General features: G+C 38.5%; 2 protein-coding genes across 4 annotated transcripts in view; one reads left to right on the forward strand and one right to left on the reverse strand.

Annotated features, from left to right (window-relative positions):
• The window catches only part of MIGA1 (mitoguardin 1), a 37,424-nt gene extending 18,138 nt beyond the window's left edge, over positions 1–19,286 (reverse strand). Inside the window, exons 1-7 of one of the 2 annotated variants that reach the window (XM_082287100.1) lie at positions 19,135–19,286; positions 18,229–18,398; positions 16,301–16,478; positions 15,188–15,324; positions 14,783–14,909; positions 14,207–14,343; positions 13,327–13,450 (exon numbers count right to left, since the gene is read on the reverse strand). In XM_082287100.1, coding sequence (XP_082143226.1) covers positions 13,327–13,450; positions 14,207–14,343; positions 14,783–14,909; positions 15,188–15,324; positions 16,301–16,478; positions 18,229–18,351 — 826 coding nt within the window. In that variant the 5' untranslated portion in view covers positions 18,352–18,398; positions 19,135–19,286. The remainder of the gene's footprint in view (positions 1–13,326; positions 13,451–14,206; positions 14,344–14,782; positions 14,910–15,187; positions 15,325–16,300; positions 16,479–18,228; positions 18,399–19,134) is intronic. The other variant, XM_082287099.1, reaches the window with a different exon arrangement.
• A 273-nt stretch (positions 19,287–19,559) lies between these two features.
• USP33 (ubiquitin specific peptidase 33) overlaps positions 19,560–26,300 on the forward strand; it is a 38,187-nt gene continuing 31,446 nt past the window's right edge. For both annotated transcript variants that reach the window (XM_082287097.1, XM_082287098.1), the window contains exons 1-2: positions 19,560–19,653; positions 25,174–25,312. In XM_082287097.1, the coding sequence (XP_082143223.1) occupies positions 25,232–25,312 (81 nt within the window). In that variant the 5' untranslated portion in view covers positions 19,560–19,653; positions 25,174–25,231. The remainder of the gene's footprint in view (positions 19,654–25,173; positions 25,313–26,300) is intronic.

Here is a 26,300-nt window from a genome sequence, read left to right on the forward strand (position 1 = left end):
ACACAAATTAACTTTTTAGTATTCAAATGGGAAGCATTCACCTTCACATAATGTTTTAAAACTCTGAAAACCGTTTATGTTATCTTCCTGCCAACCCTGAATGAAACATGGCAGGAGTTCACAAGTGAGTTTGGCACTTAGCTGACACATTTAAAAAAGGAAAGCACTTACCCACTAGTAAAGAACTCACTGTGAGTTACAGATTTTAGTTCCAAGTACCACCTTAAAGTCATGGTTACCTATTCTGCCCAGCCCTCCCACTTCAGTGGAAAATCAGTGCAGTTAATCCATCACAAGCAGGAAAGCAGGATGAAAAAGGACAAATTTTATAGACTCTGAAGAGGAAAAAACCTTGCAAAGGAATCCACTTATGAAAAGTCACGGCACCCTAAGAGCAGCAGGGGCCCAGTGTTCTGCCAGCCCACGTTGTGTGCTCAGGTCCCTTCAATCTGTGGCTTCATGCCCAGTAAAAGGAATTACAATAATTCCGTTCAGACAGTACAGCAGCATGAATCAACATGGTTCAGTTCCATGAGAGCTTGTCACAGTCTTCTAGCTCATTACAAGTGGCACAGTGGTTTGTCACCCCTGTTGCTGAAACATCCAAAAGCAGCTTCATTTACATTTATAAATAGTCGTAATTCTGAGAGTGATGATCATCAGTTCTACCAAGTAGCTGCTGCAGTATTACATGAAATCTTAGAGGACACGCCTAGAAAGCAGTGAATTTTACGTCATTTCATATTTATAAAAATATTTTATTTGATGTATTTATAAAAAGAAAACAATCCCAGCCTTCAGGTGGCCCCTTTCCATGACTGGGTCATACAGCCACAGGTTAAAAAAGGCAAACCAAGAATGGAGCGGGGTACCCCCACGGATCACTGTGGATCTGGTGTTAAATTATGTGTTTACATTCTCCAGTAACACAAATATCTGTGATAGCTGGAGGCACCTCATCTAACTGCACAAAACCAAAGCTGTTACTGACTTCAGCATGAAAATGTATTTCAGGTCAGGGTATTTTAAAAATATCTAACCAAATCTTGTACTCTACCAGTACATCAGCATGTATCAAGTTCAACGTGTCTCATGGCTCTTTGTTGGGACTGCTCTGATGCAAACTGAAGTGACAGATTCCTTTAGAACACAAAGCAATGGTCGTCCCACGCCCACCAAACCCACAGAAGAAACTCCAGCCTGGCTCTCAGTGGGTGCTCAAACCTCCAGCAGGGCCCTGTTGTGAACTCACAGCTTCTGCTCACCAGTGTGAGACGCCGAACTCAGCAACCAAATGTCTAATGGGGAAGAAGAACAGGGGAAAACGGAGCACAGGACAGCAGCAGGTAATTAGTGTTTGCAATTTCACCTTCCTCCGAGTACACACAGGCCTTTTTCAAGGTGAGCTTCGGCTGAGCTTCCTGCTGAGCCTTCAAATTACATCCTTAACAGAAACCTCAGTAGTTTTCATGCAGGGAATGATCTTCTGCTTATGTGTGAATAGAGAGCCAAATCTTACTTCCTCGGAAAAAGTTGACTCAACTGAGCTTTCATAATTGTTTCCAAGCACAGATATAATATTCAGGGTTCACATAAAAGCTTTCTACCTACAACACACTCATACAGGTATAAAAAGGTCCATTTTCCAAGACACTGGGTTCTCACCTAATTATCATCATGCAAGCCCCAAGATGTTCTTCAGTCACTGTTCTGTATTACTTTGATTTTATTCTTAAGACAAAAGTGGTACAACTGATTAAAAGCTGAATTAAAAGCACGTGTATAGATGACAGTAATATATTCTTCATAAGCAGAGAATGCTTATAAAAATTTAATAGTACAATCCATTCAGTTTACACACATAAGCAATAAAATCCACCTGAAAACTGTGAGGTACTGATTTGCAGTATCTGTCCTCTGGAAAAAGATGCAATTTGCCTAAAATAGTCTCACAATCTTCAAGAGATTTACCAAATACTTTGGAAAGAAATAATAACAATTTTTGCAATGTTGATAATAATTTGGCTGTTTTCAGACATTCAAGATGCTGACTTGGTCCATAAAGTTATATTGGTACTGCAGAGTAGCACAAGTTTAATGGTGTGTAAAACAAAGCAACATGGCTACTGCTCTTACATCCTATTGCTCTCATCTTGCAAAGGTAAATAAACAGCAGAAAATTACACAAGTAATCATTTTAGTCTCTCCATGTAAAAATCAAGTGTACCTGAGAAAGGAATGTAATTTCAATTTATTTCCTGCAATCCATGCACACTGGCACATTAAATTACAAAAAATATTAGGAAATACCATTTAAATTTGATATTCTGGAACTGTGATAAAGGATTCTTTCAATATTTAAACCTGCTAAAAAATTCTTCCATAAATTGATAATGGAGTTGGAATATTTTCTGATAGTTGCAATTTTTTTAAAGCAAAGAAATTATCAGAAGGCTAAAAATACCATTTCATTACAGAGGATATGACCTGTGAAAGCTGTGTCTGAATCATTGTAGCATACTTTATTGTAAAACCAAAATCTCAAAATAGAAAGACCTCACCATGAGAAACTCTATGATCTCAAGGAAGAGGCAGAGTAAACACACGTGGTGCTGCATTGCTGAAATCTGAATTTTAAGAAGATAAAGCAGCATCTGATATGTATTTTATAACCTGAATTAACACGTCATGTGTGCTGACAGCTGAGAAATCAGCTTAATAAACACTAATAGACGTATGCATGTGTTCACTTCTCTGTTTTACTTCTCTGACTCTCTGCTTTACAGACATATGATCCTGAAATAGATTTGAGAGTGTATCTCGTGTAAACTACATGTCACTATAAGGTCTCTCCCTATCCCACAGTCTTTCATTTCCTGGAAAATGTAAACATTGATTCATAACTGCACATTATAAGGTTCTACACTTACACAGGGTTACCATTTTTCACAACTTCTTTACCTTGAAGCTAAAAATCAGTGGATTTTCCCTGATTTTAAGGTTTAAATCCCTATCCCTTACAGAAAAGTTCCGCTTCTGACCACTCTTCTGTTTTCAAGTCAACTACTTTAGGTAACAGTTTCTGTGCTTGTATTTGATTTGAGACAGAAGATCTGGCAACCAAGCAAAGTTTGCTCAGCTGTCTAATCTGGACAGAATCTGTTTAGATGGATGTGCAGAACAAAGTTGTCACTCCTCTTCATGGGGGTACTCCATTCTCCTGTAGTTCAGAAAGCATCACATCTCTATTGTCCTCAGCAAAGTCCAGTTTGAATACCAGTGCTGCTTATTTCAAAGCTGAGACTTTGAAGCCCCAGGCTATACAGCACAGCCCCGAGGAGCCTGCCAGACACCTCAGGCATCAGATTTGAACGTCACTGCCTTTTCTCAGTTCTTCACATCTCAAAACCAAGTGCAACGTACTGCTATTTTTGCACAGACACTTTCTAGTGACAAAGGAATGGTCTGTTCAACCCCATTCAGTGTGACAGTACATTAACTCATGGGGATGAAGAGCAGATTCAAAATGCAATATCATATTTACAGAAGATGAAAGTACAAGGTTAACTTTCAAGCTTCCACATCTAGAAATTAGTACCTTTAGTACCTTTCCTATGCCAGAGGCCTCCATAAGCAGGTTAGGTAGAAAAGTCTTCTCACCAGACTGAAAGAGGAGTCTCAAAAGTGAATTTCTCCCTTTGACCTCAGTTCTTCTATACCTGTAAGTCAGTGGGTACTCAAAAGCAGGATGTTTATGCCAGTCCATTACTAAGAGTATCCCTTGCTTCTTTCCAAGGCAATTCATTGCCACCTTCTTGGCTTTCCCACCATGCATTTCTTCACAGAGCAGATATTAGCACATGCAGTGATGGAAAGGGACAATATAATAACCAGCAACTGTTGCTCAGCTCCTGAAACTTGTTCTGTTTTAAGTATTTCTTCAATTTTTTTTTCAAATTAGTTTCCTGACTTGTTATATAAAACCCAAAAGAGTAAACAGTTTAGTATTCTGGCAAAAAAACTACTTTGCTGGACACAGCACAAGGCTATGGTCCAAGATGTTCTTGTCAAAGTAAGATTTCTGGGAAGGTTTTTCTTTAGCCAGTACACCATGCTATAGGGATGTTGACATTTCAAAACAAGTAAGACAGCCTGACAGAAGGAACCCACATAGCCATTTGTTCTTCCATTAAAAGAAACATATGCTGTCCAGCAGTTGATAATTCCACTTACCTGTATGAAGACAGTATCAGAAAAAAATGATACCTTCTCTCCCCTGAATTATCAGACAAAGATAGAACCAGCTATACAACTGGTGATCCTCAGTGAAATAAAAATCAAAAGATGCAGACATACTTGTGTGTTTTGGGCTACCACTTGGACTCTCTATTCAGAATGGAGCATTTTTGACACAGAAAAACTCTGTAAGAACAGCCTAATAATTTCAGTCTTCCCTTCAGTTTCAGGGCAGAACTATTTTACAGAATGCTGCAAACTCCAGTGACACTACTCAGGAATGTGACTGGCTTCTGCAAACCCAGCTGCACACAGATACAGTTTAAGAATCTAAATTACTAAGATATATGCTTAACTTTAAGCAATAAGACTTAAAGAATATCTTAAGTGCCCCACTGACTGGGGCCTGCTTGCATTCCCCTTGCCCTTGAGAATGGGAAAGAATGAGATAAGAATACTTATAAAGTTGTACTCTATGAAGAGTTCTTCTGAATCTTTAGTTTACTAAATAAGACCAATTATCACACTTAATCTAAAAAACCAAGTTAATAACACTGTAAGGTTGCTAAATGCATTAGTAACAACATATTAATACTTGAATCATAAGCAAGTAATGATTAGAGTAACCTGACCACCGGAGATCACCTAAATTATGTACATTCTTTATTATTCAAGTCTTGCTTTATTTCACCTTACTCTGGCTTACCATAGGTAACAAATATATTGACTTTAACTACGAGCAGCTGCTAATCAGTGCCAAGCCATGTGGAAATATGCATACATTCACCTTTAAATACTCCCAGCATTTCTCCATGTAGAACAAGGGCAGCTTTAAATAGCAGGAGAGAGAATAAAGCCTGGTGTGATCGACATGTGGTCTTGAATCAGTTACACCACAGCACTTCACCACAAACTGGATTATTAGGTAAGGTGGGACATGTGCACAGTCCAAATAGCTCACAGAGAATCAGAGACAGTAATTTATTTAAAAAAAATACCTTTAGTTTGAACCATCAAAAGGGAAATAAAACACATCCCAGTTATTTTTTCTAAGAGTTTGAGCAATTAACTGCACAAATACATGCATGTCAGAAAAATGACACATAAATAATATCTTTTACTCCCTCCATTGTTATTGTTCACTTTTGCTATAACTTCCCACAAAAATATGTTTACTCCCACATATAGTTTCAACTTTGAAACATTTCAAGCTGAAACAGAAGTTACAGAAAATTGTAAGATACTAAAAGGTCGTTAGAAATGAAATGCTTACACAAGCTACTTGAGCCTTCCAGCTATAGGGTAAACAACTAAAAAAACATCCCCTAACTATATGCTTGGCAAATAAATGTGCAGAAGGGGGCATGGCTAGTGCTAAATAGCAAGTCCTGTTAATAGTAATCCTTGAAGACTGTGCTGTGTGGATACACCACAACCATTTATGCCAGCCTGATGTGTCAGAGTCTTCTACTTAAAGGGCAGCAAGATTTAAACATAGTAGACACATCCATTAAGAAAAGTTCTTAGCTTTTGGTTATGTCTACATACACACAGTGTTTTAATTTCATTTTAAGTCCTCAAAAATAATAGCTACAGAAGTGTATCTATTTTAGTTCTAACTACTGAATTAATAAAACTGCAGCGCAGAGATCTGTATTTGCTGATTTTATGGTTCTGTCAATATTCCATTTTGATACTGCACTCCAAAGCAACTGGAAAGCTCAAAGCATTGTTTCTGCACTTCCAAGACTAAGGTACCAAGCCAAGAGAGTTGATTACCTTGGAAGTCTTTTCGAATTCTAAACTATCGCTGTCTGTGCCCCAACCTATCCTGGCTCACCTTTCTTCATTTTGCCCAAAAATGTTTCAGACAAGCCTCTCTTAAAAGTAGACTGCAATGCAAGAAGAGATTGTTTCCAGAGAAGTTCTAAAAGAGGAATTGGCCCTATGGGCCAAAATATGTTCCTGATCATCAGTTTATATAACCTCACATTGCCAGTATTCCAGCCACAAAAATAAACACTTATCCCACCTTCACTCATTGCCATCTGTCTGGTATGATTTTTCCTACCTCTAGCACATTTATACTCACAAGATATACAAACAAATAGAAGTTAAGTGCATGTACACCTTTTAGTAAGAAAAAGAATCTGCAAACTATAACTTGTTAAGAATGTATCACAAGAACATGAGAGAGGAGAAATTAAAAAAAAAACAACTTCCTGCATTTGGAGGCCTTTTTCCACTTATATATAACTTTTCAAAATGCAGGGAAGCAGCTATTAATTCAAATCCCGACACATGGGGAAAATGATCACTTTTTCTTTACACAAAAAGAAAGTACATATGTACTATTTTTTTTTTAATGGACTAAGAGACAGTTGCAGCTGCTCACATATTGTAAGGAATGAGCAGAATTAGCTGAGATGCATTTCATGTTAGGAGGCCTGAGCAGGGATGCACAGGAACAGCTAACTGAACAAAGTCTGGGAAATAAAATCATGTTGGTGGATTGTGGCTCCATTATAAGCAGCTTTTAGTGCTAAAAGGAGGACTTTCATTTGAAGTGAAGCTCCCAAGGGACAGAGACTTCTTAAGAGAGAGGAATAATCTGGTCAGAAAAATGAGCAAAGGTGACTTTTATAAACAACAGTTAAGTCCATGTCAGACAAGCAAGTTTCAAATGGACAAGGCAAGACAAAACATGTTAGGAGTCAAGAAGTGAGAGAGACAAGGGTTTAGACAGGAGTTTTGGTGTGGACAGAAAGAAGACAGGGCTCAGGGATGCCATTTAAGGGAAAGCAATGAGGTTATAAATAGCCCACACAGTTGGATCTAATGGCAAAGCTGTTGGGCAAACAGTAACAAAAGTCCTCAAAAACCAGAAACAGACTCTTTCTGATCTTACTGGAAGTGTTTTTGGAAAAACCTCCAAGCTAAGCGACCATTGTAACTGACCTTGACTTCTCCAGTGCTGGGTCATTGGCCAGTAAAATAGATATTCTTGAGCCACTGTTGAAAAGATTTCAGCTCTTAAGATAAACAGTGATACAAATAAGATAACAGATACACTCCATGTTAGCAAATAGCAACAAAACAATACAGATTATGAATAACAATATTTTTCAGCACCAGTAACTTCACTGCATGTCTATGCAAAGCTGCTTTGCATTTTTAGTAGAGTATTGCCAAAACTAAGAGTATCACTGAGAAAGCCAAGCATTATAATCTTTTCATAGACAAGATTTTTGAAGAAATATTTTTGCTTACGCTATTAAGTTGAACTTCTAACTACCAATCTTACTCTACTATCAGGCATTGTACATAGGTGGTTTCTGATAAGGAATTTTATGGACAGCAATTTAGAAAGGAAGTGTTATTAATATTGGACAACATGCCTTCAAAGGACAGATTTAAATATTACTGATTAGGGAAGACATACTATCCAATTCAAACATCTGCACTTTGAGTATCTGCTGGGAGTCAGAAATAAGGAGTTGCAGCAGGAAGTTGCAATATGAGAGACCTCATGCTTTTAGCAGTTACTGAACTTCAACAAACCGCAATAGCTAAAAATTATGTACAAAATATGTATTATTATTTTTTTAAAATAGGATTGGATAACTTCTCTGGGCTTTTCCTCAGACTTAGAAATATTCTTTTCTTTCCTTTTCCCTCCATTTGCTGGGATGAATACATTTCCACACTTAGAGAAAAAGCTGCTGTTTTCTTTTGTTTCGATTTCAATCCTGTTTGAGCCACTAGAAAAATGTTTAGGCCTCCTCTAAGAAATTAGGAAATTATTTAATGTAAATTTATCTTGAAGGAACAAAGTAAGCAAAAGTTTTCAAGCTAACATAAAAAGTTATACGCTTTTAAATTATGTCATAGTATGTATTACTAAAGCTCACCTAAGTGAAGTATTACAAACTGTTCCTCATTGGAGACTAGGAATTATAACTAGAAACATTTGTTGTACATAGTCAAATAATACATAATACACTCAAACTAAAATTTTTCCAATAACACATCAGAGGCAGGAAGGATAAATACAGGCTGTAAATATTAATCCACAGACAGGAAGACATTACAGAAGTCTGTGTTAATAAATTACATAAAAATGAGGTTTCAACAGCTTCACTGATTATGCAAAGATTTTGTTTGTTTTAAGATCAGCTGAAGAAAAGGTTTCTAATATGTAAATCAGTTCTCCAAACAGTTTTGCCACTAGGTTAAAGGCTGTGCTTATTCTCTCCAAAATGCCAGACATATCTTTGAGTGTGAGAAGAAAATTAAAAAAAGAAACAGACAAACCTTTCAACAAAATCATCCAACAACACAGACCTTTGTGAGAGATTTTACTGCAGTAGCTCAAACACTTCATTTGTTTTAAACTGTATAACTGACACACAATTAAAAGGAAATATTTTTAAAATTAAAACATATTAACATTAAAGCATTTTAATACTGTCAAAAGTTTAACGACCAATGTACACAAGTCACCATCAGTTTGAATGCCAGCATTCCTTTTAACAGCAGTAATCAAAATAATAATATGAAGTATTAGGAATTTAGTACTGACAAGGAACCCTACAATTTGAGAATTTTCCCCTCTGACCTGCAACTCTGCTTGTAAGTAAAGCTATTGTTTCTCTCCCAACTCTTTGCATTCCTCCCAAGTTAACTCGACTAACATTTCAGTCTGCTAGAAAAAGATCTAAACAGGAAAAAAAAAAGAACTTTCTTCAAGGGCAGACTACAGAAAGTACTGGAAGCTTTTAACGCTCTACACGCCTTTACATTCATCACTCAGAAATAACAAGATGAATATTTTGTTTCATAGTTTTCTGCCAATTGCCTCCTTTCTGATGGAGTGCAGCCTTATGCCTGTTTGTAGGCTTCCCATGCTGGTTCACAGTACTGAGAGGCACAGCATACAAACAATCACAGTTTAGCCCCACATATTTCTTTTAATTTCATCCAGAAGTACTTTTGCTACAGAAATCCTATTATAGCTTACTGATTTATATGATAATTCTGAAAGTCCAGTGGAGAATACAACAACAGTGAACATAATGGCATTCCATTATTTCATCTATTTAAAACGCAAGTCTTTTCCAGGGTTGTATTAATAATTTATAACTCAACAACAGCTTACAGGTTGAAAATTACTATTTGCAATTATTTTTATTGTTACTCTTAATAGTATTCTACTCACAGGGAGAAAATACATTTATTTATACCTCTATCTTCTGCACTGCTGAAAGTTGAATATTTAGAAATATTGGAAGTAGCTGTCCTAGCAGGCAGAACAGAAGCACTTCAGACACAGCACATGAGGGAAGACAGTGGTTGCAGTGATAAGCTCTTGTATTCCAACAGGCCCCCAGGTAACTCATTCCTGACTCTCCCATGTGACACATTACCAGAGTCTCCTCAGGAGGGCTGCTGCTTGGCAAATTGTTTATCACGCACAAACAACTTTAAATAGTAAGTGGGATCACGAAGTGAAAAGCAAATCTGTGGTATGATTGACCAATGGCAGCACTAAGATCTTAATTTGATTAGGTAGAGGGAAATGCTGATCAGGGAAAAATAGCATTTAAAGGTTTTGGTAAGGAGCAACATCTGTGAACAGAAGGTAAGTAGGGGAGAGAGAGGTTTCAGGAGCTCCAGAAGTTTGATAGATGAATTTACTGAAATTGAGAAATTGATAGAATTTTTTACCTTTGTAATTTTCCTTCTGAACAAATTGGGACTTCTTTATAAAGCATATACAAACAACTTATAAATAAGAAGTGCCTGTCAGGCATTTATGTAGCACTTGATAGCATCTGCCCAACTGTCAGAGCCTCAACTTCAGCTGTGGCTGATCACAAGAATTTCAGGTAGAGAAAACGGAAGAAAAATCCACAAACCATATCTACCCTTCCCATGTATCAGAGAAAAAAAAAACAAAGCTAAACATTTTCTGATTACTGCTGTGGGTCAACAGTTGAAACCCTGAAGCACAAGAGCTGGTTATAAGCATTTTAACAACCAGCTGCAAGTGTCACCACAGAATGGTTTGGGTTGGAAGGGACCTTAAAGATCATCTACTTCCAACCCCTGGCCACCACTAGATCAAGTAGCTCACAGCCCTGTCCAGCCTAGTCTTGAGCACTTCCATGGATGGGGCAATACAAATTTATTCAGGATAAAGGTTTGTTCTTGTTCACTCCAAGGCCCATAGAAGAAGAAAAACAGTAGTGAGGGGAAATGCCAGAAAGACTACACTGACCATTTAACCCCAGGTTTGTATCTTCCTCTCAAAGAATGAAAATGTCCCTCAAAACAGCACTAGAAAAAAATAATCTTGCCTCTGAAGTGTGTTGAGGGTAGCTTACTTCAGAACTTAAGTTGTTTCACTTGAACAACTAGAAATTCGATCTAGTTATGACTCTGACAACAAGGTCTACAAATCCCCCAGCACCACATGCCTTTTCCATGTGTAAGCAGCTATTCAGAACAAGTCAGTCACCTCTCAGTATTTTCTTCAATAAGAAGCTGACATGCCCAACTTGAACCACAGATTAGCTTGTTTTTCCAAAACATGGAAAATGTTTATGGTTTGTTTTGAGCTGTCTAGAATCTCCAATCTTCTGAAATATGAACAGAACTGGACACAGTATTCTAAAACCACACAAACCCAAGACTGCAGCTCTGCCTCTGTGCTGGTACTGCCCTTTGCACATAGCAAAAGGTTACAAATGGGTTTTTTCTACAGCAGCATGCCACGAACTTACACTGATTATGATGTGTAACTTTCCTAGAGTGTTTCTTCATGATTTTTCTTTTAAAATCTCTCACTTATATATATAATTCATACCTACCTGGATTAAATGGAGTTTGTTACATTAAAACTATTTAGAGAGATAACTCAGATCTTTATTACTAATCCTTGCTTTTTATTAATTCAATGCTTTAAATGCCCTAAATTATAAATTTTTATCAATTTCCAGCTCTACAAATGATTTTATAATCAACTATATAGCTAATAAAATTACAGCATTTGACCAAATAACTTCCCTAAAAGGTAAATCTTTCCCTTAACAGCAGGCAAAAATATAAATAAATGTTCACATCAGTGAGCTAAATATTATAATCTAATTTATGCTAGACTAATTCACCAAACTGCAGATCTCTCAAAAAACTACAGCTCAAGAAAACCTACCTACTATGAAACTGTATCAACTGACACAAGTTAAATTTTATTATTTTGTCTGTGGTAACAGAACTGCAAACTCTGCAACTCTGTTTCACAGGCATGACACGCTGGAGATTGTTCCAAATGATTAGGAAGTTACCAGTTTACCTCAAAATCTTAAAAAACAAACAAACAACACCCATTCTCATTTTCCAAGATTACTGAATAGTAAATGACAGATTAGGATCTTTCTTTATCTAATTTCTTTAAGAAGTTTTAGGTATAAGGCATCCAGAAAAACATCTGAGCTGCCTCTTTTGCCACAAATTATATTCATTCCTACACAGCATAGGACCCTTCATCTGTGTTTCTGTTCAGAACTGTAGTTTGTATTTTGTAGTAGGGTATTATTCTTATTCTTAGTAGTGCAAAGAAGTCTGCAGTCTCTTTGTTTCTTTTGACCACTGGGATTTCATGATTTTCTTGGACCTGCTTATTCTTGTGACTCTTGAACCCTTCCATTCCTGTTGTTAATATATTAAATATTGAACAAAAATCTTCCATGCATCACAAGCACTTAAAAGGAAATTATTTCTTTCTGATTTTTTATTAAAACATTCTGAAAAAGTGAAGCATCCTTTAACACACTTGCTGTTCAAGTCAAAAATTCAAGGAAGATAATGATGAAAAGCCCCAAATCCTGAACATAGAAAACAGTATTCACTAAACAAGTTCATCACTTTTTTCCTCACTCATCTGGGCCAGCACAAATAAAATTTAAATAATAAAGTAACAGACATCTACTCAAGAGATCACAAATTATTTCTATAAAGAACATCTGAAAGGAATGAAATTCTCAGAACATTCTTGGTAAACAAGAATTTAGTTATCACATCTAAAAAATGAAATATTAAACATAAATAATCCCAGGATAACTAAGCAAAACAATAACTAAACACATTGAGCATTCACATGAAGTCCTTTGAGTACCATTTTATTAATTTGGCCTGAAGACAGAAATCACAAACTTCTAATTATAATGGATATACAGTGCAACTTGACTGATGCTTTCAGATACCAAAATGAAACATTCAAATGCTTTTTTGCTTTAAGGATTACATATGCAGGTGTGTCAGAAAGTCAGCTCTGACCTAAATCTAACTCCCCCCTTAGTCAGGGCTGTGTTCAGTCGATGCAGGGTAAGGAGGGCCAAGAGAGGACAGCACAGCACTGCCACCTCGTGCCAGGCAAGCTGGAGCCCGGCACACGGCTCCTGACGGGCTAATCCCAGAACGTGCTCTGCCTTTAAACTCTGACAGGTATTTGAGACCAGATGCTTCATCTTGAATTATGAAAGGCTGCAACTGCATCCTTCTCTAAGAATATCCAAAACCAATTCTTTAAATAAAAATAATCAATCTGAACTTAATCAGCATGTCAGGCAGCAACTACTCATTATATTTGCCACTGTAACAGCTTAGTCACTCATAACTGTGAGAAATTTCACTCACTAGAGATAAGACCTTTGCTAATGGCTATCTGCTTGAGATTATGTCTTTCTAGTTTCATTTTCCTTTTTAGTAAGAAATTATGACAAACCATACACAGTTTCACGGTTGCGTAAAAGATGCGTAAAATTTCTGAAACACCTTTGCTATAAAAAGGGTCATATAGTCTTGCTGTATAAATGTTTAAATACTGACAAGCTACAAAGAAAAACATTTCCTTTCAATCCAGTGTTATCTAAAATAGAAGCACTTCATCAAACAACATAATAATGTAAAGAATGTGATTTTTTGTTGTTGTTGATGTACTGATAAATATAATTCTGCTCACTGGATATTTCAGTCCTCCCCCAAGAGCCATCATTACAAGCAAAAAAGATGTAAAATAGCAGTACTCACCAATATCATTAGCTAGGGCAGCAGGATCAGAGACCCCAAGGGTAGCTTCAAACTCTTCCTGAAGACGATAAGCTCTTTGAAGAAGAGATTCAAGCTTATGAATGAATTCAGCACCAATGATATCCTGCAAGAAGACAGACATTACAAGATTTTCTATTTGGTTACAGCCTGTAAGATTCCTTTGTAAAATCCAAAGATATTCAGCCTTCACAGAGCAAACCATGCCACATGAGTTTCCTACAAACCACACAGGAACACTGTCAGATGAAAACTTCAACATCCAAAATATATACACTTTTCTGAACACACACATAATTTATTTGGTGTAATAAAAATAAAATTTAATTTTAAAGTACTTTAGAATTATCTGTGATGTTTGCTGCACTAGAAATAATGAAAGTCACACATACCTGTTTATTTCAAAATATTTTTAGCATTTTGTTCATAAGAAAGGAGGAAAACAAAGTTCAAACACATTGTTTGTGCATATGCACAAATTGATTGTTTTTCCCCAATACATTTATCTTTGCCAAGCAAATACCCTCTCACATAATCATAAAAGAAAAAGAGGATCCAGGGCATTATGTGCACAGAAGTTGTCTGCTTGATAGCTCGATAATACTGTCCAGAAGCAAACACTGATGTATCAGCAATTGCCAAAAGATAAATAATGCTAATTCCCTCCCCATCCCCTGCTCCAAAAAACCAACCAAAAAAAACTCAGAAGGAATGAATTCAGATCTCCTTTAAATGCAGTACCACTAAATTGGAAATGGAATCAATTGTCAAGTTTGGTAACTGAATTCGAATTTGGAAAGATTCAGGTAATAACAGAACAAATTGTCAGGGCAGCATCAGATTACAGACTCAATATACTCACTTCTACACTTTCTTCTGCAATTGCATCTCCAGCTCCCAGCTTAATTGAACCACAGATGGCTTCATCTTCAACTTGCCTGTTACGAAAAGTTAGTGCCTGTTCCCAGCGCCTCAGTGCTTCTTCAAACAGCTCCATACCTAGGGGAGAGCAGGAACACCTCCACTTCCATGACACAGCTTCAGCTGCCTTCACATTTTAGAGACACGGGAAAATATGTAGCTAAAACAAGCATAACTATCACAGAGATGTAAGTTGAAACAACATCAATTCCCAGCCTACACCAGTATATTCCAAGTACATATTTACTTTCTTTTTGTGTAAAGAAAAGTGATCCTTTTCTCCATGTGTCGGGGCCTGATTTTAAGGATTTCTACTACCAATAATGGAATAAAGAGTATTCTGAAAAACTAACTTTAGATCAAGTATGATTTCATTATTTTATGGAAATGTTCTCAGACTCTTTCCAACAGGACACTGAGAAAGAACACAACAATATTGTGTGTCACTTTACCATCAATCCAAGAAATTATTTACATTCATTGTAGGTAAATGCTGAATATTCTTATTATGACTTACCCATCAAATATAAATTTTCAGGTGTAGTGACAGGGATATTGACAAGCTTAATGTCATCTTCATCTGCTTTATCCCAGGAATTAGAATTGGCACAAGCACAACTGTGACAAGAGGTGGCACTCTGAACCTTAAAAAACATAAACAGATTTTGAAGTGTTGCTATAGAGAGTATCCTTAAAACCACATTCCTGCCATTACATTACATTACATGCCATTCCAGTACATTACATCCAAGCCATCTGCCTAGAAACTGTTTTTACTCTGTGGTAAGGACAGTAGCTTCTCAGCATCTCTAGCTGCCTGTGCAGTCTGTTCAGCTAAGTTCATTCAGCTCAGTGAAGCCTTTAGATGCATATTCAATGCAAGTTAATAGATATTCAAGAGCCTTAAAACATTTTTACTTACCGAAGTCAGGCTTTGAACTGAACCAGAGTATTTACTGAAAAGTCCTCCATTTGCATAGATACAGGACTGAGATCCTTTTTCCTTGGCAGAGCTCAGAGAAAGAGTCAAGTTTTGTCGACTACTGGAACAACTAGAACCTAAGACATACACTTATTTTAAAGCTCTTGCAAACTCAAAATATTGCTTCTTTTGCAATTCTATCAAGAACTGCATTTACTCTTTTCAATAAAATCCAGTTTAGAAGCAAACCACAATTATTCTTTTATTTACTTCAGAAATGACACATTTGAATTCACTATCTATAACAATAACTATGCCTTTTAGCTTAATTATTCTCCTACAAAAAATCAGATCTGAATTTCTCAGTATTGAGATACACATACAAGAATGGCAAAACCCATTGCTAAAACACTATTGATAAAAAGGGGTTTAATCCTGGTTTGTGATTAAAACTTCACCTTTGAGAAGAAGCCCAGCTTCTTTATAAGATACTGTAATTTTGTTTCTCATTTGACAAATTCAAAATTTAAAGTCTAACAATTCAAACCCACTCAGGTGTTCCATCCTATGGAGATGATTAGAGGGATGGAGTACCTCTCCTATGAGGACAGGCTGAGAGTTGGGGTTGTTCAGCCTGGAGAAGGCTCCAGGGAGACCTTACTGCAGCCTTTCAGTACTTGAAGGGGGCCTGTGAGAAAGATGGCAACAGACTTTTCAGCAGGGCCTGCTGCAATAGGACAAGGGATAATGGCTTTAAAACTAAAAGAGGGTTGATTTACATTCGATAACAAGGAAGAAGGTTTTTACAATGAGGGTGCAAAACACTGGGATGGATTCCCCAGAGAGGTCATGGATGCCCCATCCCTGGAAACATTCAAGGCCAGGTTGGATGGGTCTATGATCAAGTTGGTCTAGCTGAAGATATCCCTGCTTAATGAAGGGGTTGGACTGGACAAATTTTAAAGGTCTCTTTCAACCCAAAATGTTCCATGATCAAAGGAAAATAGTTTTTTTTACCACTACAGTTATGCACACTCATCCCCTCATACCCCTTTTTTTTCCTTTCTAAGAAAACAACAAAGAAACCCCTAACTTGGGGGTTCCATGACATACCTTTTTCTGAAGCAGCTGCCTTAGTACACTCTAACACGAGATGAGTTGGTTCCCATGGTGGCACTTTCTTGTTTTTCTTTCCACGTCTTCTTTTAAAGTGATGGGCCAGAAAAATCACAGATATTGCACTCACTGCTGTTACTGTGAAAAGCTTCTTTAACCCTGGGGAAAGCTTTATCTGGAAATAAAAGTGTGACTTAATTGCAAATATATATACTGAGAGACAGACTGCAGCACCAAGAACTATAAAGTATACTGCAAATCCACAGACTATGGGGATCTAAGCAAATGACTTTTAAACAAAGATTTGGGTTTTTTAATTTCTTCTTAATGCCAGGACAATGCAGGGCTTCAATTAAATCTCTAACAGCAAAAAAATACTGAGAAGGAACTCGCCTTTCACAACAACACTACTTCTTGCACTGTGAAAGAACGGGGAAGATCCTAATGCCAACACTCGTGTGATGTTTCAATTTGAGCAGAATGTATTCTCAATTTGAGAATGTATTTAAGTACATTTCTCTAAATAAACGGTTTAAAATTTTTTTATATTTTATTTTGGATATAGAGAAGTCATAGGTTCACAGGTGTTTCAATTAGTAAATAAGAAGCACATATACAAGCAACTTGTATCAAAAGCCTTTAACAAAGTTTGCAACATACAAAGTAGCAAGATATACAAAGAAGGAAAGTGCCATTTAACTGGAAACCACAGTTCACAAAAAATCTTTGGAAACTCATGCTGCTTGAGGAACTGACTGCTGGGAGAAAACCAGATCCACAGTCCTCGGGCCTCATATGGTGTTTCTGTAATATGATTCCTCATACCAGAGAGAGCACACAGAGCACCACTGCACTCTGGCACTCCTGATTGCTGTGCAGTTGTTTAATACTATCAGCACTGTGCAATTTGAAGAAGCATTGAAAGCTTCTCTCTGCACTGAGTTTACAATCAACAAGTCAAGCACCTTTGACTTGAGAACCCTGCCCTTCCTGGTACCATGCCTTGACTGAAGTCTACAACTACCACTGGACTCCGTGAGGAAAAGGCAGTGCATGAAACACCAACACAAACTTACACAAGACTACTGTATTTCAGAGAAAAGAGTTAACAACCAAACAGCTGAGATTAAGACTTCTAAGATCACAAAATTAAATGTTAAAATGAACGTTTCAAAGAACCACAAACAGATTTTTTTTTAATTTGTATGTGCCTACAAACATGATCATCAATTGATTAACAGTGACATGAAAACCTCTAAAAAGAGGAAAGTTAATAGTTGCACATAATGGAGTTGCACATGGTATTTAAAAAGCATATGAATATGCTGCAACATAAAAAAGAAATCAGTGATCTTGCACTGAGAGGTTTAAAGTACTTAAATATAGAAAAAATGTGAAAATGAGCATATACTGTTAAGACTGAGAATACTTCATCCTGGTTTTATATGCAGTAAAAGAAAAGTATTTACAGGGAAATGTGAAATTTTACATAGCTTTTGCTGATAAGCTTCCAATTCAATAAAAATAAAACACAGTCATATTAAAGTCCTGGGCTTTAAAAGAAGAACTCAATACTATTATTCAAAATTTAATGACAGTTATGCTTAGCTTTTAAATACTAAAAAAAATTCTACAAGAAAAAAGGCAACTTGAGAATTTTGATATTTTGAGAATCACTGCACTGTTACAAAATGGAGATATATAGACACTGCAGGTAAAGCAGATGTATGCTGATGCACTAAGCATTTATTAGCAGAAAAAGACAAAAAGACATGCTTATTTTAGCTCAGTGTGGCAAACAAACTAAACTCCAAGGTATTCTGTACAAATTAAATTCACACTAAGATCACAAGAGCATGCACAACACTGCAATAAACTTCTAAATGTATAACAAAGTAACAATATTTAGATAATGTATTTATTACCTGGTTAAGAGAATAATACCAAGAAAGGGGAAGATGAAACACCCGTAAAGCTACTGTCTTCAGAGAAAATCGTGTCTCAGTAACAGCTTCTTCTGACATGGCTCCTTCTCTCCCATACCTCATTAAGCGAAACTATCTTGAAAACAATCACAGATGGTCTCTAGAATACTCTGTCAAATGAAGGACACATACTAAGTTATGCAACAGAAGCCCAGGACGATTTTCTTCCACAAGCTCAAATCTCTTTCATCACAGGTACATGACTTGTTTGATTGATGTTTTGGAGTAGAGGCAAGCCGTAATGTGGGGACAGCAAATTTGCTGGTTCAGCTTAGGCCCCGTTTGTCCAACTGCTGTGTGCAGACGTGCAGATGTACAACCAGGACTACAGAGGGCTCGGTCTGCTTTGATTAGCCGGCCGTTCACTTACTATATCCTCTAAATCACGCACAGCAACAACACTGCCTCTGAAACCACGACTGTTGGAAGAACATTCTTGCCAGCTGAAAGAGTTAAAAGATTTGACAGCAGCCAGAAGAAGTTTATCTCATTCAGCGCTTCGATTATTTTGCAGACACACCGTGAGAAAAAACCGCTATAGCCTGACGTAATCTCCACGATCCAGGCGCACCCCTCTCACTCCCTGATGCTGAACACAGGGCGAAGCCTCCGAACCGCGACTCCGGGACCGCAGCCGCGGCACGGCGGGAGGCGACGGAGGCCGTGGGGCAGAAGTCACCACCGCCCGGCCCTGCTGAGCCCTCCCCAGCCCGGGCAGCCCCGGCATCGCGGGCGGGCAGCGGACAGAACCGGGTGCCCCGCGCGCCCCTCAGCCCCCTCCCCGCAGCCTCCCAGGCCAAGGCGCGGCTCTGCCCAGGCCGGGTCGCTACAGCCGCGCTCAGCTACCTGCCGAGCACCGGGGCCGCGGGCAGCTCCCTCCGCTCCCGCCCCGGCGCTGCCCGGAGACCGGCGCGATCCGCTTCCGGCACAGGGACAAGCGGCCGCTGTCGGTCGGGCGGAGCCGCTGCCACGTGAGAGAGACCCGTGGCGTCCGGAGGCCGCGCTCGCCATCTTTGCTCCGGGCAGCTCCCGCTGCGGGCGGCCGGGCGGGGGCGGGGTGAGCCCCTGCGCCGCCATCTTTGTGCGGGGCAGCGCTGATATGAACGGCTGAGGCGCTCGGCGCCGCCATCTTTGTGCGGGGCGCGTCCCGCGGCGGCGTCGCGGCACCGCGCCCGCCCGTCCGCGCGTGTGCGGGGCGGCACCGGCAGAGCTGCGGCCCGGGCGCGCCCAGCTCCGCCACGGCGGCCCCGCTGCAGCGCCGCTGTCCTCGCAGGCAAGGGCGAGCCGTCGGGGCGAGACGCGGAGCTGATCGCGGCCCGGCTGAGCTCCGGGATCCGTGCGCGGCGCATCCTCCCGGCTGCTCCGGTAAGAGAGGAACGGCCCGCTTGGGCAGCGGCGGAGCGGTGTTGCGGAGGGCGGGAGCGCGGCGGGCCGTGTGTCCGGCCGGTCTCACAGCCCAGGGGGTGTTGGCGCGGCGATGGCGGCCGCCCCGGGAGCCGTCCCGGCGGCCAGGGCACCACGGTCCCGCAGGGCTGGGCGGGGACCGGAGGTCGGCGGTGCCCGGTCCGGGGCAGCGGGGCCGTGTGGGGCGGGACCGCGCTCTCGCCGGCTGGAAGCGGCCACAGACCTCCGCAGGTCTCTGCTGAAGTTGCAGCTGTTCGGCAGCGGTACCGTGGATACCGCGCAATCCCTAAAAGCAGTAATTTACCGATAAATGGCCCTGTTCGCTGCCTGAGTTATCCATGCGCATGGATCACCGGGTATGAGCGGTGGAACAGCCTGGGGGAAAAGTCCGGGGTATCACCTAGTGGAAAATCACTGTAGGCTTCTCCTGCGCTTAGGCAAAGCCCGAGTTAGGAAAATCCTCTTAGAAATATAGAGGTCAGCTAATGGGTTTCATAGTTAGGATTTAGCGTGGTGGAAGAAAGAAACGAAAGAGTGGCCTGTATGCCCTGAAAGCCAATATAAAATGAAAACTGTCTAACCCTGTAAGAGGATATATCTTCAACGCCAGCATTTTTTAAAATGTCCTTTCTCTGTGGGAACAGTACTTAAGGGCAGAAAATAAATGTAATGGAAGTGACTTACCAATTTGTTTCTTGCTTGAGTGGTTAGCTCTTGGTGCCTGAGGAGAATGACCAGGTGTCTCTGACCAGGTTATTGAGCATACTTTTGTTATTTAGTGGGAAAATATCAGGTTTTATACTAAATAGATAAAGTAAATTCTCTACCAGAGCCAGGATTGGTGTCATTTTTTTCAAGAAAATGGGATGTGCTTGTTTATTGTTAGTAGGTTTTTAAAAAGATAAAAATATGGAGGGGTGGGAGATAAAATTCAAAACTACCTATTTCTTGGCAGAATGTGAAAGAACTTAGGTCAAGAAATAAGAAAAATGAACCTTAATTTCACACACTAAGAAGACTAGTTTCAAGTTTGGTAAAAATATCTTTTATGTACAAAGTGGTGCTGAAGTAATTTCTGTAAAGTTTATAAAAAATCCACACATTTTTAGAAAAGTGATAAAAAACATGTCTTAAAAATGTGAATATGCCTAAGGCTATAGCTTCAGTGGGCTTTTATAGCTTAGAGCGAACACTGGTGGGTTTTTTCTGAAGTGTGAAGAATATCAGTATGGTAAGTAATTACTGAACTTCCAGACCTCCTTAGTATTCTAAGCAATTAAGTGTTCAAATACAAAGTTGCACCCTGTGTCACTCTTGCTTTGTTGCTGTAAAATGAAAATAAATGTTAAATGAAATTGTTCCAATGCATCACTGGTAAAATAACTATGAGTGCAGCTAAGGAGCCTGAACTTAGAGATTACTGGTTTGAGATGCTGTTATTCAGAGCTGTACCGACAAAATAATAAAAGCCTGTAATGAGGACACAATTTCTGCTTCATGTAATTGATGTCTTCAGAATAATCGTTTTATTCTTAAAATCTTCCATCAGCATTCCCTTACTGAACTCCGTAAAATGATCTGTTAAAATGACTCCATATTTAGAACATCAGTGGAATACATAACACATATAATTGTTTATTTCAGTATCTGTTGAAGTGTTAACTACTGTAACTAGGCAGATGAAATCATTAATTCAAAAATTTTTGAAAGAATTTAAAGTCTGTTTTGTTTCTGTAGGCAATACTGGGCTCCTTACACAAGCCAAAGATAATTTTCGAGATCAGTTGAATTCTATTACTGTTTGGTGGAATTTTTCTGGGGGTGTGATAGGTCTTCCATGGTAGGCACCACACAAGTCTGTGGTGCTGTGGAATTCTACTGAATAATAACTAGGTTACTGGTCATGATGCTTTGAATTATGGTTCATATTTCTCTGATGGCTCAAATTTTTTTTCTTGTGAATGAAAAGCCTTGTCAGGAACACAAAAAAAAACCCCAAGACTGGACTTCAAGATAATTTTTTCTTTGAATTATAACTGTGCATGCTCTAAGCACAAGCATTTTGATAAGTCCTGCTTTGGAACATTAATTAGTTCACTTTATGGGATGCTGTAGTATGAAGCATTGAGATAGGTGAACTGAAACCTCTGAAGGAAAGCAATGGAGAGAGCTGGCAGTAGACTGCAAAGTTTCTCCCAGATATTTGGGAAGCATTTGATGAGAAGCTTATTGCGTGAGTGTGATCAGGAACAGTTAGTGTGGAAACAGGCTGAGGGAGTTGGGGCTGTTCAGCCAGGAGAAGAGAGGAGAGGGACGCCTTATACAACCTCCAGTGCCTAAAGGGGCTGTAAGAGAATTGGAGCAGGACTTTTCACGAGGGCCTGTAGTGATAGGACAAGGGGGAATGACTTTGAACTCAGAGGGCAGGATTGTTAGATTAGATACTAGGAAGAAATTCTTTGCTGTGAGGGTGGTGAGGCACTGGAACAGATTGTTCAGAGAAGTTGTGGATGCCCCATTCCTGGAAGTGTCCGAGGCCAGGCTGGTTGGGGCCCTGAGCAACCTGATCTAGTGAGTGGCATCCCTGCCCATGGCAGAGGGTTTTGATACAGATGATCTCTAAGGTTTCTTTCAACCCAAACCATTCTGTGATTCTATGATCTCACTGGGATCATGAAATGGAGATATACTCCAGCTTTGGAACAGGAGTATAAAATGGAATGCAAGAGAAACTACAAAAGTAGGCTTGTTGGATTGTTTTGGGTTTTTTTTCAATTACTGAAAATGCAGAAAAACAATTTTTGGATGAGATCAGCGCAATGCAGAAGCTGGTGTAAAAGCAGATGTGATAATGAGCTGCAGGGGAAGAAATGCAATCTCTTCAGACAGAGTAGGAAGTGGTGACATGGAGGAAGGTCAGTGAGTGAGGGAGGGGCTACCCTGGGCTTGCTAGGACTTAGGAAGGTGAAGGATGAGTCATGGTTTTGAATTAATTTTACAGTTTTAGACTTTAACATAAAAATTTACAGAATGTGTTTCTGCAGCTATGTATATTGAGCTACCAAGGTTATTGCAGTCCAATGAGTTATCACAGTGCTTCAAGATGGAAGGAAGTGTGTAAAAAATTTGTTAACAAAACATGAAAGAAAGGCCATTCAGCTTTGCTCGTATAATGACATGTAAAGAATTTGTAACATTAAGTACACTTCCACAAGAGATGCTCTTCATATGGACAAGGAATAGGGACCATATCTACAGGGACCTGAGTTTGAACAGCTTTGGCCTTTCTGATGATTATTAGAAAAAGAGAGGTGCAGACCAAGAAACAGAAACTGGCGTGAGCAGAACTCCTGGGTTTGGGTTTGTTCTGGACTGCAGGTTTGGATTTATGCAGTTCCATGTATGAAAAGTTAAATACATTAAATACAAATCTGGCAGCATGAGGTGAAGTCTCCATTCATTGCTTTGTATTACTTGGAATAAAGCATTCAGAAAGCTTCTTTCATAAAAAAATTAGGCCTAAAGCTTTACTAATCCATTATATCAGTCTTTCTAAAGCATTTGTATTAAATAATCTCACTGCATTTAATGTTCTCAGGGCTTTATTTGAAACTCACTTGTCCTTTTTTAACATTTGAACAGACTTTGCAAACTGTGGAAGATGTAATATGCATTCGTGTTGCCATTTCTGTTCTGAAAGGGAACTTTACAGTTCAAAGAGGAATTGCTAATATGATGGAAGTTGAGGAGATTTGGCTTGAAAAACTGTTGCCTTATTTAAAGTGTCTTTCAGTAGCAGTGTATATAGATTACAGTCTGTCACTGAACTGAGGAAGTACTTCTCCAGCTGGAGCTTATGTTTCAGAATAATGCATTTTAAATGTCATGTCACTGGTCCAGGAAGAGAATTTAGATCTCATCTAGAAAAAAAATCCTAAATGATTAATTTACTGTGGTATTTTCAGTCTTGTGAGATAAGTTCTGAAATATTTTGTTGAACAACTGTTAACATGATATTAAAAAAGACTGAAACATACACACTCATTTTTGAGTCTATATATACAATTATATGTATAATAAATACATTATTTGTATATAAGTAATTGCTTATATGTAAAGAAAATGTATTTGAGTGTATATATGCAGGTATATACATATGCTCATATAATATGTGACATGAAGTATCACATTATTTCAAAACAAATAATATATAATACTTTAATAATATTATTTGTGTAACAATGTTTATAGTAATAAAACAGACTATTTATACACATACACACACATATATAGAAAAATGACCAAAGGGAGCTGAAATGGCTCTTGATTCAAAGGGATCTTATTGCAAGGCAATGGAATTAAAAAACAAGTCAGACATAATAAGCTGAGAGTTTACCAGAGTGTGTCTGAGATGTCCATTATGCAAGGTTTGTTTTCCCTCACTCTGTCAAAGCTGTAGGGTGCTTAATATTCAAAGGAGTGATTGGTCCTATAAGAGGAAGGAACAAACCTAAAGATGCCAAAGCACACAGGCAAAGTGGAAAGAGGTGTTGATAACAGTTCCAAAGGCTGCAAACTGATCAAGGAGAGTACATCACTGAGTTGAAGTTTAGTTGCAAGTATTGATAAAGGAGCACTACATTGGACAGATAATAATTGGACAAAAAAAGTTATTTTTTTCTTGGCCTTTAGAGAGATTGAGTCATCAATAATAGTTGTTTAAATGACAAAACTGAAATTAAGTTATTGGATGGTCCCTGTCTGAATGAGTCAGTTGGAGTATTTTTATAAAAAGAACATTACAGAGTTAATTTTTTTATTTTCCTTCTGTTGCTTTCTATGCAGCTATTGGAATAATAATGTGATTGTATTTAGCATTTTTTATTTCTGATAAGTTTCTGTGTCCGCACCAGAGACCTTGGAGTGGCAAAGAGAACAAGATAAAAGTTTGCTGAGTGTTTAGTGCTACGTGTGAGTCACAAGTTGCAGTTTCCTTTTGCTATATAATATGTCTGAATCTAGAATGCGTCTTTGTAAATAAATAAAACCAAGATAAAGTTTCTTTATCCTGTGATAAATGAGTCTTGTGTTCCTGCAGTTTAGCCTTCACAGCTTCAGCACACTTCAGCAGTGTTGCAATCCAGAGTATACGGTCAAAGCCACTGTCAGTTCTAGGTAGGCTTGAAAACTAATGTTAGTGTCATTTCGGTGCCATGACAGAGTCCAGGAAGTTAAATAATTTACCCAAATCAGCTCTGCCACATTCAGGATTCTTTTAGTTTATGACCTGGAAGTCATTGGATTTCATTTTAGAAGTCAGCAGGTTTAGTTTGGGCTATTGGAGTATCTTAATAAAGTTATTTATACTTAGTCTAAAAGGCACATTGTTTTAAAAGTTATGTATATGTTGCATGTTAGATATCTAATATTGCTGTCTATTTTAAGGAATTGGGTTTTACTCATTCTTACTTCTGTTGACAGGTGATTCCCTGGTGTTGGAAATTCCAGCTACAGGATCTTGGAAAATACAGCTTCAGCAATGTCATCACCCAGCAGCAATTGCCCACACTTGGAATCAGTTGGTGAGATAACAAAGGAGGAATTAATAGAGAAATCTCATGTGAGTTGTAGCAATTTGCTTTCTTCCTATCACTGTTAACTGGTCAGGTTTTTTAGGTCCACATTTTAGTGTATTATTAGTTATAAGATGCATTTAAGTGTCAAGCATGGGTAAAAGCTCCTCTACTGGAATAGTAAGGTTTAAATAAAGTATGAGAAGAATTATGGACTTGATGAAGCTGAAAAACTATTTTTCAGCACTTAAAGAGAACCTTTGCCACAAGTGATGTTTTAATGGAATCATTAGTTAAAGGAGTTAGCATAGCCCCAAGCTGAACTTTATTTTCATTGCCATTGTAGCATTTAGTTACTTGGAATGTCAATGTAGCATAGTACAACTGACTTCAAGTAGAAACTGGAACAAAGAAATTTATGCTTGAGTTTACTTGGGTAACTGTTCTCTTTCTGATAGAGAAGCCACAGTTTGAGAAACCTCCCCTCCCTGAACTCTTGGTTTCAAGCTAATGTTAATAAATGTAACAAAGGAGGATCTTGTAACTCATTTTAGCTGGGAGGTGATGAAAAGTGAAACCTTTTCTGTCCATGGTGCTAAATTTCTATAACCGTTAATTTGCTACTGAGGAGTACAGCATTTTTCTAGTGTTGCATCTTTTTTGTGTAAACCTTTGCAGGTGGTGTCTGCAAGAAGGAATGTGAATTTATTAAAAGTTCTATCACTTTTATTTCTATGTTAAATTTATAGGAAAGACCAATTATGAAGATTATTATAATTATGCGATATGGTACATAATTGTGCCTTACGTAGAAAAGCGATTTTTGGTTTAAGATGAAAAGTCAGAGAGAAATCTGAGCTTTTGGTAGAAAAGTATGCTGATCTTGAGATTATGGGAAGCAAAAAACTAGGTTGGTTATCAACATATCCTTTTATGTCTTAAAGTTATTCATCAGTACTTTTGTCTTGAAGTTATTCAACAGTATTTTTTCTGGTTTTGTCTTGAAGCTGTGTTATACTGGTGAAAGTAAGTGAA

The sequence above is a fragment of the Coloeus monedula genome (genome assembly GCF_965178545.1).
Source record: "Coloeus monedula genome assembly, chromosome: 9".
NCBI lineage: Eukaryota > Metazoa > Chordata > Aves > Passeriformes > Corvidae > Coloeus > Coloeus monedula.